Source organism: Protopterus annectens, chromosome 9.part0, assembly GCF_019279795.1.
Source record: "Protopterus annectens isolate FY-2018-M chromosome 9.part0, PAN1.0, whole genome shotgun sequence".
In the NCBI taxonomy this organism is placed as follows: domain Eukaryota; kingdom Metazoa; phylum Chordata; order Ceratodontiformes; family Protopteridae; genus Protopterus; species Protopterus annectens.
Window position 1 is genome coordinate 1,134,541,940 of NC_056743.1, and position 15,998 is coordinate 1,134,557,937.

General features: G+C 34.8%; 1 protein-coding gene across 2 annotated transcripts in view; it reads right to left on the reverse strand.

Annotated features, from left to right (window-relative positions):
* CD5 (CD5 molecule) overlaps positions 1-13,740 on the reverse strand; it is a 469,322-nt gene extending 455,582 nt beyond the window's left edge. For both annotated transcript variants that reach the window (XM_044083991.1, XM_044083989.1), the window contains exon 1: positions 13,619-13,740. In XM_044083991.1, the coding sequence (XP_043939926.1) occupies positions 13,619-13,661 (43 nt within the window). In that variant the 5' untranslated portion in view covers positions 13,662-13,740. The remainder of the gene's footprint in view (positions 1-13,618) is intronic.
* Between the last annotated feature and the right edge of the window lie 2,258 nt (positions 13,741-15,998).

A 15,998-nucleotide genomic window follows, 5' to 3' on the forward strand; every position in this document is an offset into this window, starting at 1 on the left:
AAAGCATATTTGCAGCAAATTTAGCAACTTTGTTATAGCACTCCTCACTTTTTATTTTTGTGATACCTAAAGGTTAGTAAGGAATAATGTACCATAAAGAAGTGTGCAGAGGAGATAAGTATTGGTAAGTGTAGTTTTAGTTGAGTGAGAAAGTCTTTGGCTCTATAAAGCATCCCTTATTTTTGATGAATTCTTCTTATGCAATTTTGTATATGAAGATTAAATTTAAGATTATTATCCACTATCATCGGTAAAAATTTGCTATGAGAAGTGATTTAAATGGTTGTATTATCAAGACAGAGGACATTATTTTTTTTTCATGAAAGAGGGATTTGGGGAAAAAAGTAATAGTTTTTTTTTCTTTTAGGGTTGAGCATGAGTTGAGGTCCTGCGTAATTTATGGGAGGTATGCCTTAAAATTACCTTTCTTGCTGGCTTTTTTGCATATCATACAATAAGGTAAAATATTGGAAAAAATGACAACATTATGGCAATGCATTTATTCAATCAAAAATGTTTGCAAACATTGAAGCACAAGGTAATGCATATTAGATTCTGTAACTTAAATTATACAGCAAGAAATATTAACAAAACCAAAACCACTCAGCAAATGTGCATGCATCAGAAACTGAAAAAGCCAAACTCTGTGCTCAGCAGAGTGAAACCAGGAACAGAATACTCAAAAAACTTGAGGTATCATCCTTTAATATCACCAGATAAAAATGTATTACCAGTGTGACTGATTACCATGGCTGCAGAAAAATTCATGAATGAAATTCAAAAATTTTACAAGAATGATTGCTTTAAAGAGGAGCTGGACTAAATTGCTTAAAATCTACATATAAGTAATGCACCTATGATTGTTAATACACTTGCATGTTTTTTGAGCTGCTTAGCTAGAATATTCAGTGGTCATTTTAACTGCATGCCTAGTAAATATCTATAAAGCTATGAATTTAGACATAAATCTAAGTCACATACTAATATATCAAGCAAGACTGCTATCTATTTTACCCTCATAGAAGTGAGGACTGAGCATCAGTACTACAGTCTACAAGGCCACTTTGATGTGCTATAAGTGTCCCATCCTCTCTCATACTTAGTATTTTACAAGCATTATAAATGTAGTGCTTGCCAAATTCCCTATAAAATTGGACTGATGGAGATTGTTCTAATACATCAGATATCTGAGGTATTCCTACATATATGACAGTATAATGAATTTAAATAAAAAATATTTAAAACAAAAACATGAACCTATATGAACCTATATATTTAATAATGCACATGGCCTGATACAGTTATCAATTAGATGCAAAGATCACCTTTTACCCCTTCCAATAATAACAACTGTTTCTTCTCTGAACTTTTTTGTTGAAAAGTAGCCACTTCATTTCCTTCCCACTAATTATGAATAACACTAAGCATTGCTAGAAAATCCTTATTGTGTATCACTAAGCATTGTTAGAAAATCCTTATTATGTATCAGGCTAGACAAATATTGTTTTTTTTAATTGAAATCCCCACTTGGTCACAATCAGTTAGTAAAATACATGCCCACACTTACACACACACACACACACACACACACACACACACACACACACACACACACACACACACACACACACACACACACACAAACACATGAATAAAAATGTTAAACTGGACTGATTATGGAATCACAGGCAGTCATCTTGTCACTGGAGTTTTGAATCCTAGCACTAACTGACCTCAAATCAGGTAAAGAAAAACTTGTTCAGAAATTAAACTGAGTTTGACAGTGTGTGGCCACAGAACTGCTGCATTTAGCCTTGGATGACTTCCATACACTCTCTTGGAAATGAATTACTGTTGCATCTTTGTGACTCCTTACTCTTGCCTCTTCATCATGGATGATCATAAACCACAGAATGAGATGTGAGTATGCAGTCATTCCTGCTTTGCTGCATCTGTAGTCAAAAGGAAGCACACAGCCCGTATCTGCAACCATCTGGGAATTAAATGTTATTCAATTTTTTTCATCTGAATTAATCTTGCCAGGGTGTCCAGCATGACTTACCCAGCTCAACAATTTATATCAATCAAGAAACAATTGTGCCCAGATGAAATAATGGCCAAAGATCTGGAATGCTTAAAAGAATTTCAGTAATAAAAGTAATATGAAAAGACACCCACTGACTGGCTATCTCTGCCTTTCAGGTACCCCTAGCAATGGACCCAGTGTGCCAATTGGTAAATCTGTCCCTGAGTGTTATCAGTGCTAGAATGTGTACCTGCATCAGTTTAGGAAGTATAAGAGGTGCTAGCAGGTGTGGATCGGTAAAATTTCAATGGTCATTATGGAACATGCTTCCCAGCAATAACAGTGTGGAGGTGGGCATGTAAGGTATAGCCTGGGCACTGAAGCATGAAAAAGAGGAACTTGCACATAGACTGCAAGTTATGTTAAAGAAACAGACAGGCTGTAGGCTGTGTATCAGTAGGTCATGTGATATCAAAGCAAAGTCCAAACAGTGAAAGATATGGTAATGAGAATTTCATATGAGATATGATAAGGAAATTAAAGCACCACTTTACCAACAGGTAAGACAGGGGCTGTATAGAGGAATCTTTTAAAAGCAGTGGTAGAGAAAGGGAGAACATTTGAAATGTTGTCATTCCTCGTTGATAAAAGGTTCCCGTTAATAAGTAAAATGTGTGTGTGCAAGTCTGGCTGTATCTATATCTATATCTATATCTATATCTATATCTATATCTATATCTATATCTATATCTATATTGATACCTATAAAGATAGGTAGATATAATTGTATCACGGAAAGTTGAAAATGTTACCAGAAAGAAATATACTCAAAGAAATAAACTTATGCCTAATAAAATTTTTATGGTTTCCCCAAAAGAAACAGAATAGCTTTAATACATCATATCAGACCATGGAAACAGAGTGGATTAAGCTTTCCTGATATAGAAACATATATAAAAGCATCAATATCTAAAACAATCTCAGATTGGATAAGTCCAAATTATTCTGCAAATTGAAAAGAATTACTAACTGTAATATCAATAAATGAATTTGATTTACAAAAAAAAATGTCAAATAACAGATAAAAACAATTTGCCATGGTACATATTATGTGTTAGTAGACACTATAATATAACTAAGCCCACTAAAACTCGTATGATTAATTATTACATTGACTCATTTAGGAAAATTATTAATACGAATATAGATTTAAAAATCTGGTTTGATCTTTTAGCATCATTCATAGTTACAAAGAGCTATCCACATAAAATATACAGAGAAATAATTAATTCATGGGAACAGAAAAGATTTGTTTGTTGGTTTCAATGTATCAAAGAACTAAAAGTTCTGGATATGCAAACAATAGAAACAACATACAACATTCCACAACAAGATTGGCTAACTATGCAAAGCATTCTGACGTATTTGCAAGATTCATGCAGAATAATCAGTAATTCTACATTTAAAGAAATACCTAAACTTACAAAATACCTATATCAAATCATATATAATGATTATGACATGAGAAATAGTATTTCAAAATTTTAGAAGATATTGATAAATTATAAAACAACACCCAAGTCCTCATATTGAAATTATATAACAAAAGGACACTCATTACAGCTAACTGAAGAAATGAAATCAAATATTTTATTATCAACAAAACATACATACTTTACACAATACTGGAAAGTTTTTATTTGGAAATGCTTGCACAGAGCATTCTTAACTCCAGACAAAATTACTAAAATTAATTCTTCCGCAAAGGGAATATGTTGCAAGTGTGAGCAAATACACAGTGCAGATTGGAATCACATTTTTTTTTACTGTGTTAAAATTAAGCCATTTTGGAATGGTATTAAAAACTTTTTACAAGCTTTATTTAATGAATCGTTTAACTTATCTAAAGCTCTAGTATTATTAAATGTGTAGAAATGTCCTCATTTGAATGAGTCAAATATGTATCTAGTATGGACAATACTTGCAATCTCAAGGAAGTGTATAACAAGAAGATGGAATACAAACGCGATATCGACTTTGTAAGACTTCTACAGCCTACTGAAGACCACAGCATTTTTGGAAATTAAAATTAAAGAATTAAGGATTCATCCTAAGCCATGTATTAACAATCCATGGAAAAAAGTCTTATCATTGATTGACACTTTACAATAACTGAACAGATACACTCTAACTGGATTGTTATACCTATAATGTAATTGTATATATTGAGCTCTGTTATAGTGTCAGGCTGATGTAAATAGTGTATATAGTTATTAAGATGTTATATACAAATACTATGCAATTTATTCAACTGTAGTTGAAAAATAAAAAATTTTTGAGGAAAGATGAAAATGCGAAACAGCAAATCACAAATGGTAGAACGAAGAGAAAATCAAAGAACACTGGATGACTAATAAGTGTAAATCACAAAACACTATGAAAAAAAACCTATAGCAGTAAACCCCAGCTACAAAACCATGCTCAAGTGTCTTTGTGGTTGTAGTACTTTTAGGGAAAGAGTATTAGTAATGTAATGTGTAGGGTAAGGGTTAGGGCACAGGTGGAGTTGGAGTTTCAATTTAGTGACACTCTCTGCCTACCTTATTTACATGTGGTACCCTGACTATAACTTTAACACTACCCCTGTCCCTACCCCTAAACTTTATGTTATTAAAAAACTTTTCCCTAACAATAGCACTACAAAAGACAAAAGGACACAAACACACCCAAAACAAAACCTGCACAATACTAAATATATCCCCTTACCTAACTATGACTCTAACCCTATCCATAAATGCTTGCACACTTGCACAAATTATGTATCACTTATTGCAAAAGGTGTCTTTTTTAAGGTTCATCACAACTTATTTCATCTACCACATTTTTTTTTAGTTTGCAGTACAGCTTTGCATTCATTTCATTGGGGTACGTTGCTATGTAGTTGTCTGTTCAATAATGCTGTACGTGGTTATGCAGTTTTTCATGAATGGATTTTCTACTGTAGTTCTGATGTAAGTTATATTATTTGATTTATATTTTTATAAACTTAATGGTATTTTTTAGAAGTGTAGGGAAAATTATTATAGCAACTGTTAGGGTTATAGTATAGTTAAGTTATAATTAATGTAAAAATATTTAGTGTAGAAGTTTAGATTTGGAGCCGTATCACCAGTAATTTTGTTTTATGGTTGATTGGTTGCAGGTGGAACTTTATGAATTTGTATTACTTTAATTATTGCTAATCTTGCTAGATCTAGTCTCTATGGATTAATTAATCAGACTGTAGTCTGCATGTGGTTCTACCATGAAATGCCAACTTCCTGAAAGACAACATTCCAAAGGAACAAAAAATGCATAAAATCCAAAAGGGAGAAGAACTTGTTTCTTCATGTTTTTTTTGCAGAGGTAGCAAAAATCTGCATCCATTAATGTCAGGGGAAAGCCTCCCCTCAAAAAATTATATTTGCCAACTCCATGATCACAAAAACTCAAAGAAGTGAGAACTTTCCCCTAAAGAAGTGAATCTTTGCCAGTGCACAATTAGAAATGAAGCCGAAATGATTTGCTAAGGGAAAAAGCCCTCTGTGTTATGCCTTTTGTCTTTTCTTTTTTCTGCAGGTGACTGACACTTGAGGACTTTTAATTCAATTATGCGTAGAGGATCCTCTGCATCTAGTTTGTGTGTGTATTTGTGTGTGCAGCATGTGAAGGCTTTGTCTTCTGTTCTTGTGAATAAATAGGACAGAGTAACAGCAATAGTCATTGATTTTTGTCAAGAGTCATAATAAATACTTGTTGACATCCTTGGAATAGAGATAAGTAAACTCTCTTTATTCTAACTCACATAACATTTTATACAACCCCTTTTATCAATGCCCATTTTTTGTAGGTTAGTATAGGTAAGGATAGATAGAGATGTATGTTGTTTTATCTGTCTGTAATCTTTACTGTGGAGCTCTTCTCCCAAAACCTCCACTGAAAATGGATTATTGCCCAGTCAATCTTTCCCAGTAAACAAATAAATAAATAAATCATATATGGAAAGATAGATAAATGTATTATATAAATCATTAGCATGGCCACAGTGGTAGAGTGGTTAATGTTGTTGCCTCACAGCAAGAGGCTCTCTGGTTCAATTCTTGGCTGGAGCACCTTCTGTGCAGAGTCTGCATGTCCTCCTCGTGGTTGAGTGAACTTTAAAGACATGCAGGTAGGTGTGTTTGTGTGAGTGGGTGTGCCTTCTTTGAAGGTTGGGCACCGGGCTGGCAATTTGACACCATAAAAACCCACTGCCAGTCATAAGTAGACGGGTGGTCCGATGTGGCGACCCCTAACTGGGAAAAGCCAAAAGACATTATTATTATATAAATCATTAGGTTAGAGTGAGGGCTAGATAAGGGAATAGCTTTAGTTTTGTCTTATAAATCATTAGGGTTCGAATGAGGGCTAGATAAGGGAATAGCTTTATTTTTGTGTGTGTGTGTGTGTGTGTGTGTGTGTGTGTGTGTGTGTGTGTGTGTGTGTGTGTGTGTGTGTATTTTGTTTTGTTTTATGATTGATTGATTGCAGGTGGAACTTTATGAATTTGTATTACTTTAATTATTGCTAATTTTGCCTGTATGGATTACTTAATCAGACTGTAGTCTGCATGTGATTCTACTATGAAATGCCAACTTCCTGAAAGGCAACATTCCAAAGGAACAAAAAATGCATAAAATCCAAAAGGGAGAAGAACTTGTTTGCATTAATTGTGTGTTTGAGAGAGATTAAGGAGTTATGTTAGACTTTATGTAGTGTTATTAAGACAGTAAGGAACTGGGTGGTACTTGAAGAGTTGAAGACAGTATTCTGAAATCTACAAAAATGTTCATAGAATGGATTGTAGAGGCTTTGGGTAGAGATTTTTAACTTTATATTGGGGTTAGAAATCACATGCTATTTGTCTGATGCCGTCATAGCATTTACCTCAGTTTGCTGAAGACATGGGGTCCATCTGAACTATAGCATAAACATATTTGATGAAGTATTATTCCTTATGGTAGCAAGATACAGAAACCAGTTAGTTCATGGAGCCCAGTTTTGTAGTGTTTCATGTTATATGTTGATATTATTACGAAATGTATTTGACAGCTGGTAGCAATGATAATCAGAAGGCAGGTAGCTGCTTATGCTGGCTTCAAAAATGCCAGAGTACATCTGGGGTTCTGGTAAGGCGAAAAATGGAACTTAGATAACTCTAGTTTGATTTTAGCAAGTAGAGATACAAAGCAAGTATTTATACAACTAGAAGAAATGTTTCCCTCATATATGAGGAACACATTCTGACATGCTTGAATGTTTAAACAATTGTGGGCAAACAGAGTATTTGTGAGGAAATGTCATGTTTCTATATTTTGAACAAAACTAAAAAGGTGGCATAACAACAGAACTAAGTCATGTAAAAATATTACTATTAGCATAAAATGCAAAAGTTTGTTTTCCAATGGACTGACCAACCCACTTCCCAGGAAAGAGGGCTCCCACCTGTGACACCAGTGGTACAAGTCTGACTATATGCCTGCATTTCAGAAGGCAGGCTGAGGATAGAAGAGAGAGGCCAAAGGCCTGACCCCTTTCTTGGTTGGTGGGTCAGGACTGGTAGTTGATTCAGTGTTTACTTGTTTAGTATAGGGATCTCCAAGCAGTAGGCAATATAACCCAGCAGACATTCCAGCATGAACAGTCACATTCTAGGCTAGCATGTTGATACAAGTAAGGTGTCGCACTACATGCTGGGAACTTGGAAATGTTAAACCATAGCAGAAAATAGGTCAGGTGCTAGTTAAAATATTTCATTCACTGCTCAGCCCTTGCTCTTTTGCACCAAGATAATGAATGAAGGAATTAATGGGGTGCATGACAGACAAAACTAATGGTGCCAAATCCACAGGTCTGAAAGTAATGAGAAATTTATATTTCAAAAAGAATGAGGCAATCATAGGAGAACAGGCACATGAGTTTTGGTTTTTGGAGAATGTTAAACTAACATCTAAATTTCCAGAATGTGCACAGTCATTTGCAAGGACTATAATGTATTTGAAACTATGACATATATATTCTGAACATTGTGGTATAAATGTTATTTAAATCATATTGTGGGTGACTAAAATGCACTGAAAGAAAAATGTAAAAGTGCTTTGTGAACTGTGAGGGCCACTGATAAGGAAAAGTTTTGTCATGTTAAAGATAAACAAATATATGACACATTTAGACATGGATTTCTGGGGAGGAAGATGAATACTGGAGAATAAAACTAATTAAGATAATATTTGAGTAAGAGCATGAGATGAGATGATGTATTATAAACACTGCTGGTGACTGCAATTTAATTTCATTTACGTTTCTTGTTCTGTGTTTTTCTTTCTTGTTATGTTGTTACTTCCTGAGTCTTCTAATTTATAAAAACAATCTCTTCTGTTTGTTAAATAAGTACCAAATAATTTTTTAACATATTTGTAAATTTCAGCAGAACAAGACAATGCCATCTGCGGTTAACATCTTTCTCAAAGGACAGCTTTTACTTATTTATTAGAGTTAATAAATCACAGAGATAGTATTTCACAGTGCAGACTTTACTTACTATGGTTTATATTAGACTGTTGCCCCATTATGACAAAGCCTTAATCATAAATATTCATATTTTATGTACTGACAGAAGAAAGAAAGAAAACATAAATGCATATGATCTGATCTTAATAAAGAAGAGAACATATGTCTCAAAAACTGTTACACAGGAAAATGTGCAATTTGACTTGTGACAGCTGAGAATGTGCCTTCTTTGACTGTGTTTTCTCTGACTACCTATGTGCTACAGCAATATACATATATTGGTCTACCTCTAAATTTCAAAGTTTCAAAACTTTGAATTTCTTATTGTCAAGACCATAAGACTGAAGTTTTGAAACTTCGAAATGTAAATAAAAAAATAAAAACAAAAACATCTTTTTAAATATTTTTGCAGGAGGGCAAACCCCACTGCAGTCCCCACACCCCCTGCTAATTAAATATACTAACTCCGAGATCGCACTACAGTGATGAAAATGGTAAATATACCATTCTGCACTGTACGGCAATCTCCATTTAGTTTTGAAGCTTTGAAATTTAGAAGTAGACCCATATATATATATATATATATATATATATATATATATATCTATATATATATATATATTTATGTGTATGTATACATATATAAATATATATATATATATATATATATATATATATATATATATATCTATATATGTATATACCTATATATATATATATATATATATATATATATATATATATATATAGATATAAATACACACACACACACACACACACACACACACACACACACACACACACACACACACACACACACACATCTGTCTGTGTACCTATGAATATGAAGGGTATACAGTTACACATATAAATAAGTACCCAAATACATCCATATCTATCTTTAGCAATCTATCTATCTAAATATATGCATACATATATATAAGTAGCAGTTTACTCTGTCAAATGTTCACCTTATCAACAGAGTATGCTGGTATGTCTATTTACTGAAATGGTGAGTCATTGAATGCTGGATTGATGAAGGGAGGCACGTCAAATATATATGTGTTATAGAGGATGTGCTTTTGGTTAAGTTAAGATGGCATGTGTCCCAATGCCGAAACTTTCTGATATGCCATGTGCTTTTCATTCAGGGTAGGTATGAGTACAAGTGTTTATGTCTAAGGGTTATGTTAACGGGATCACTTTAGTGTTCTGCATGTTTGTTAGTGTACATGAAGAGTTTGTGAATGCCTTGTGTTGTGGTAGTTTTAGGGAAATGGTTTTATGGAAAGTAATGCGCTGGGCTGGGGTTAGAGGCAAGGTTAGGGTTAGCCTCATGAGTAGCCCCCCTGCCAACCCTTACTCTATTAGTCAAATGAACTTGCAATCAGCTGTCAGTGAATTCTAAATGTGTATATACAGTGTGTGTGTGTGTGTGTGTGTGTGTGTGTGTGTGTGTGTGTGTGTGTGTGTGTGTGTGTGTGTGTGTGTGTGTGTGTGTGTGTATACATATGTACATATAATTTTCCATCAAAACAGCACTACCTGTGCTGTTATACATTGACATGGTTATCTATAAGTATGTGCCTGATTGGTGTGTAATATACTAGCACTATATTTAAATAAGCTCCATGTTTCAGAAAATAAAATTTCAAAATGTTCTCAGTGTCTGGTACAATATGTATTAGCTATGAAAACATATGATTATCTTTATATTACTAGTGCTTGTAATCATTAATTTCATGGGAAACGTGCCCACATTTTTTCTTAGCACCATGCAGTCATGCATTTTTCTGGCTATGACTATAAGAACTAGTTGCTTGTAATAAGCTGGACCTGCTAATTGACCTTAATATAACTGTGCCCTGAGTGTAACATCTCTGTGTTTTAGAATTTTTCTCATTGGGCCTTTTGTGTTAATGCTGGTCCTTTCAGTAATGGGCCTTACCAAGTCAAGAAACAGAAATAAATAAACAATTAAATACAAATATGAATGCTGGATGTACCATGGCCAGGCCTCCAGGCCTAACTATCTGTTCATGGAAACAATTACTGAAACCATATTTTGCCAAGATACCTTCTAAATAATAAAGTGGGAGAATAAGACATCAGTATTTACTTTAGATGCCCGTCTGTGCAATTTTGGCACCATACAAACAGAAAGAACTGCTGCCTGTGTGCGACTCTGACATCATATCTCTGACATCATATGGATAGAAGGAACTACTGCTGTGATTTGGTGACCATCTTTTAACCTTATGTTATGTTCCAGGACATGTGGACTGATGTCCTCCAACTTCTCACATAAATAAGTTAGACCTCAGAAAGCATAATCAGCAAAATGTTGTTCAATACTGTTGCGTTGCAAAATGCTTCTTAGTTACCAGCACAAAAACAAAGAACTGGATTGTTAACACATACTGTTACGTTCATAAATAATTTACCCGAACACTTGTACTATAGATTATACATCCTGTGTGGATGTCTAACAAACCTTGTGTAGTAACAACACAAGAAGCAGAAACCATTTGACACTGTGATTATATTTAGAAATATTTAAAGCTGGAAATTCTGAAACATAGAACTGAACAATCAAATATTCAACAGAATGGAGTAATGGCCCATAACTTTACGATACAGTAATTCAAAGGTAATTATGCTTAGTACTGGGGTGCAGGGGAAAATCACCTGAATGGGATGCAAAAAGTTATTTTTGATACCTTTCACATTTTTATTCTTGAAATCTATATTTCTGAAATTCAAGATTTAAATATCATCCATTTCTATATGAAGAAAGAAGTTATTTATAACCATTTTATGAACAGAGTTGTACTTTTTAAATAAATATAAAGATGGGTTTATAATTTCTTTTTAGCACTGTATTTACTGGAGAACTAAACAATTTACTGCACACAAATAAGAAGAAATATAGACCAATCAGGGAATATAGCAAAGTAATCATTTGATAAATAAACAACTGAACGGCTGCAGATTTACATTAATACATTAAGATGATATATGACTATCAAAATGTATTAGGGTATTGGAAAAGCTAAAATACCAACAGGGGTACTGTACAATGTCATCATTTCATTAGTATTATACTCACAGTAAAGTTAGACTACAATATAATTTCACACAATGACAGTGATTGACAGCATCACTACTGTACACAGTCAAGTTTCCGGATGGACGAGGTGTTTTTTGTTATAAGATGCATTAAACCAAGGCCCTCAGTCTGCCTTACTTGTGTTAATTGTACAGTTATAAAAAAATAATAATAACTGCATTTCTCCCAAAACATCCTTTATGTCATGGAATACCGAAATATGCTTGATGTGGTTAAAAGTCATATAATTTCTGTTTTGATTTCCATTTCCCACATTTCTGTATGTTCAAAACTAGGTTATACGGCCTTAGTTTTCCAATGTAGGTAAAGTGTACTGTTTAGTAATTGAACAAAATAAAGTATTTCATAAACTAGGAATTGCATCACGTCTTATCATTGACCATAACATAAGTACTTGAATCTTTCAAATTTTTGCATACTTTTAAAAGTGATGGTATTCTTAAATTCACTAAAGAAAGAAGAAGACAAATATGTGACTGTAAATAAGCATTTGATTCCCCCCAGAAGTGTTCCACTGTTGAATATAGAAGTGTGTGTGTGTGGGGGGGGGGGGGTGCAGCTCCATATATGGGTAGGTGTCTCCCTCTGCATTAACAATCAATTTTTTGTGCATTAGAGGCACAATCTTTGATATTTTGAAGGAGATTTATTACAGCAGGAAAGATAATTTATTTGACAGAAATGAACACTCTCACTCAACAGTCTATTAATTACTGACCAATTATTTTCATTGTATATTATTAAACAGTAAGAATTTTGATGAAGGATATAAATTATACAAGGCCTCCTTGTCTACAAAGCAGGCAATTCCTACAAACATATTGTGTGGGTGGTGCTGATGACTTTGAACTCCCTTTGTACAAATAAACAATGTAAGTAACTAATGGCCAAAAATAGCACCCCACACCCACCAAGGGAGGATACAGATATTTTTTATTTAGGAATGCTACTATAAATCAGCACCTGAAAGCTAGAGACCAGATATAGTGTTCTTTTTTATTTGTGTGTGTAGATATATATACGAGCAGTGAACTTTAAGGAATGGCATTCCTATTGTATACTCATGCCTGTATCTCTTTCTACCAATAGATATGTACACCTGTATGTCTCACCAAGCTTTTGTGATAGCACCCTTAATTTTACCATCACCATACCCAGACAAATAGAGATCATGGTTACCAAAGTGATTGATAGCACACACACAGATAGCAACTACATCTATTTACAGCTAGCAACTTTTATTTAGCATTTTGAAAACTGTATATTTAAAATGTATTTAGAAATAGACGGACACATTTTAACTGGTGTTGTAAGCAAAGTATTTAAAAGCTGTTTATATGAAAAGCAGATCATCATTTCCTGTTATATGATAAACAAAAAATCTCTTTCAAAGGTACAAAACATGTCACCTGCTGTTATGCAGATTATCAGTTTAACTCTAATGAACATTAGCTATACTCTTTTATAAACCTTATTTTTAAACACACATGCAAATTAATTTTAATTTCGCTTGTGAAGAAAGGTTTATACTGACACGTTACTCAAGCATTTTGAGCACATTATACACCTGTGAGCTAACCACAGTGAATTGCTACAAATCTATAATAAAGCCATTCCTTTAAGCAAGAGATTAAACCAGTTTTCATACAATGATACAGAATACTAGCCAACAAAGGTTGAAGTAAAAATAAATACGTATCAAAACCCAAATCATGAATACAAACATCAAAAATGTCAATCTGATTTTTATAATCAAACTGCAGATGAAAGCTGGCAACAACATTTTGATTAATTTTTATGATATGTGATATGTACACCAAGAGTCTTACTAATTCTACAGCCGATGTTACTTAGATGTACAGATTCCCTCTTACCTAAAATCCACATAGAAAGGGTCACAGTTACCAAAAGTGCCATCTTGTTTTCTGTTCCTTCTTAGAGAAAAATGAAAATTAAGTTAAGAAAGCCGTGCCAGGAATACTTGTGAGACAGAAGAAAGCAGTAGATGCACTGACTTCCTCTGTGGTTTTCAGCGTTCATATAACACGTCAGTCGCTTGCATCCAACTGCATTGGGTGGTGAAGTCCCTGTAAAAAGCAACAAGTTGCTGCACATGGCTTTTTGCATTGTCAATGTACAGTGTGCAATTTTTAGATATTTCATTTATTTTGCAGGCTGATGGTATATTTTATTGTTTCTTTTCTCTTGGTATATAGTGTGAGGGTAAGGGCTATTTCACTGCTTACTATTTCCCAGCACAGTCTGCAGAAGTGTGACAGAGAAAGTATTTCACCTGCTGCACATTGGTCAATATTGTTTATATATCCAAAATACTTTTTTATTAAGATTTGTAGCCCTTGTTGACTTACTAGTGTGAGGTCTTCCTCAGGCCATTCATTCCTCTTACCTAATTAAAATATGAAAACAACTTTAAATTTTATCTGATATAACTCCCCTCCTTCCATACATGTGCACACACATGCTTACACATACACTTTCACAGACACACACACACACACACACACACACACACACACACACACACACACACACACACACACACACACACACACACACACACACACACACACACACACACACACACACACACACACACACACACACACACACACACACACACACACACACACACACACACACACACACACACACACACACACACACACACACACACACACACACACACACACACACACACACACACACACACACACACACACACACACACACACACACACACACACACACACACACACACACACACACACACACACACACACACACACACACACACACACACACACACACACACACACACACACACACACACACACACACACACACACACACACACACACACACACACACACACATCACATGCACATATACAAATGTGCCATGTACACTTCTGTACATACATGAGCATCTGAATGTGCCCCCCCACATACACACACACACACACACACACACACACACACACACACACACACACACACACACACACACACACACACACACACACACACACACACACACACACACACACACACACACACACACACACACACACACACATCACATGCACATATACAAATGTGCCACACTTTGTACATACATGAGCATCTGAATGTGCCCCACACACACACACACACACACACACACACACACACACACACACACACACACACACACACACTCACACAAACGGGTCTATATTATAACATAGAAGTCTTAAAACTTTGAATGTTATAATATCGAACCCATTCGGTCAAAAGACCGTAAAATTGAACAGTCAGAATAGCAAATTTTTCCCAGGGAAAAAAATTCACTGTTCTGACAAACATACACACAACACAAGCACACCAAAATAAATAATCCACGCACATACACTTCAGAAAACCCTACACTAAACCATACATACACTACCAGCTATCCACTTACCTTAACCCAACCCTAACCCTAAGGTCCCTAACTATCGCACACTCACCTTACCCACTCCATAACCCTAATGTCCCTATCGCACAATCACCTTACCCGCTCCCTAACCTTAAAGTCCCTATCACACACTCACCTTACCCGCTCCCTAACCCTAAGGTCCCTATCACACACTCACCTTCGTTCGCACACTTACCTTAACCCGGTCCATAACCTTGGCTCCACAGTCGAGGAAATAGTGAAGCTGCAGAAACGACCCACCGAATGCTTTCCTTAGGAAAGTATTCGATATTCTGCAGCTTCGCTATTTTCAGCATTCAGTGCATAGGGTTCAATATTATAACATTTGAAGTTTTAAGACTTCGATGTTATAATATAGACCCCCCCCCCCCACACACACACACACTAGTAGAAAGGTATTATGAGAGAATTTTTTTTTTCTTTGTGTATGTGTGACTGTTTTATAAAATGAAGCTTATAAATGATCCCTCAACATGGCTGGTTTGTACATAAAGTAGATTCTCCCAAAGATAATACTATGCCAAGTATGTAATTACACCAAAATGGAATGATGTGGTCTAACTGATCTAACACAGTATATAAAGGGGATCATTGCACATATATGTTCACAAGATCATACCACAAACCCTTCTGAAATCACCAAAATTGCAATAAACACTTTTAGCAACTTCCGTGATAATGCTTTAGTTGGATTTAGTCCTACAACGATAAACCACTTAGAAGAACAATATATCTTGTCAATGCCTTAAAGACCTGGAGAAGTTTCCATAAAGTGAT